The sequence below is a fragment of the Galeopterus variegatus genome, unplaced genomic scaffold (assembly GCF_000696425.1).
Source record: "Galeopterus variegatus unplaced genomic scaffold, G_variegatus-3.0.2 Scaffold8411, whole genome shotgun sequence".
NCBI lineage: Eukaryota > Metazoa > Chordata > Mammalia > Dermoptera > Cynocephalidae > Galeopterus > Galeopterus variegatus.
The window spans coordinates 69,410-70,860 of NW_007734522.1; the positions used below are offsets into that span (position 1 = coordinate 69,410).

A 1,451-nucleotide genomic window follows, 5' to 3' on the forward strand; every position below is an offset into this window, starting at 1 on the left:
TGGGATCGGGGTCGGGGCCAGGGTCAGGAGGTGGGGCGGAGGCTGGCGTCACGGCCGGGTGCGGGGGCTGGGCCGGAGCGGGGGTCAGGGGCCAGGGTCCCGCAGAGTCACAGCCCCTGTTGCTCCTAGAACCGGGCGGCCCGAGTCCGCGTGGGCAAGGGGGACAAGCCAGTGAGCTACGAGGAGGCGCACGCGCCGCACTACATCGCCCACCGCAAGGGCTGGCTGTCGCTGCACACAGGTGAGGCCGGCAGCACGATCCCAGGCCTCCGGAAGGAGCGCCCAGCCACTGTCACGCAAACGGAATGAACAGGTTTAACTCCGCAATTACTGTCAGGGTCAGAAATCGGTTAAGTCGGTTTAAAGGAGACGCTAACAAGCAGAGACATATATAGCTCAGAATGTTGAAGTGGATTTGAAGATGTATGCAAAACTGACTTTGTCCATGGGGTGCGGGGACTCACCTGAGCCTCTGCTGAACAGAAATGATGTGCATGTCTATAGACAAAAAGTATTTTGCGTTGCCATTAGTTACCTGTAATTTACAGAGATGTAAAATAGTGCAGAGGCAATGAAAGCAGTGAAGCCCCCATAGAACCTGATACCTGGAAGCGTGTGCTCTGAATAATGCAGATCTCTTCTGAAACACAGAGTTTTCTCTACAGGTGTGTACAGTCGATCCTCATCATTCCCGGGTTCCATATTTGCGAATTCTTCTACTTTATTCATTTGTAACCCGCAAATCAGTACTCTGGGCGCTTTCAAGTTTCATTCTGGGACATGGCAGAGCAGCAACTCCACAAACTCAGCAAGTTTGAACACTTGACCTAGAGACTGGCCAGCCACCAAAAACAAAAACAAAAAAATACAGAATCTGGGCCGGCCCCGTGGCACACTCGGGAGAGTGCGGCGCTTGGGAGCGCAGTGGCGCTCCCGCCGCGGGGTCGGATCCTATATAGGGATGGCCAGTGCACTCATTGGCTGAGCACGGTGTGGGCGACACCAAGCCAAGGGTTGCGATCCCCTTACCAGTCACAAAAAAGACAAAAAACAAAACAAAACAAAACAAAAACCAGAATCTAATCCCCCACCCTTTCAGGTTCTGATTCTGAGGTCTGGCCTTGGGTGTGGAGACTCAACAGACATTGCAAGGAGTCCAGGGTCCACACCTAGAATCCTCTGGTGAAGGCCGTGGTCCTGGCTTGTGAGAGAACTGGTGTTCCAAATCTCAAAAGTAGGTGGTGGCCTCATCTGTCTGGTCCGTGGGATGACCAGCGCAGCTAAGAAAGACTGGAAAAGGGGCTAGAGGTGGAGGCATCACCCAAGTTTTGTGCTCTCGCTCAGGCCTCAGCCTTCCCTTTTGTGAAACAAGGATAATGAAAACACCTATTTAACAAGTTTAGTTTGGGAATTAATGAAATAATGTACTTTGAACATTAAACTGTTATTTT

The 1,451-nt window shown here is 52.0% G+C and overlaps 1 protein-coding gene across 1 annotated transcript in view; it reads left to right on the top strand.

The window, feature by feature from the left end:
* MRPS24 (mitochondrial ribosomal protein S24) overlaps positions 1 to 1,451 on the top strand; it is a 2,766-nt gene that overhangs the window by 497 nt on the left and 818 nt on the right. Inside the window, 1 exon segment of the mRNA XM_008592864.1 lies at positions 106 to 241. Coding sequence (XP_008591086.1) covers positions 106 to 241 — 136 coding nt within the window.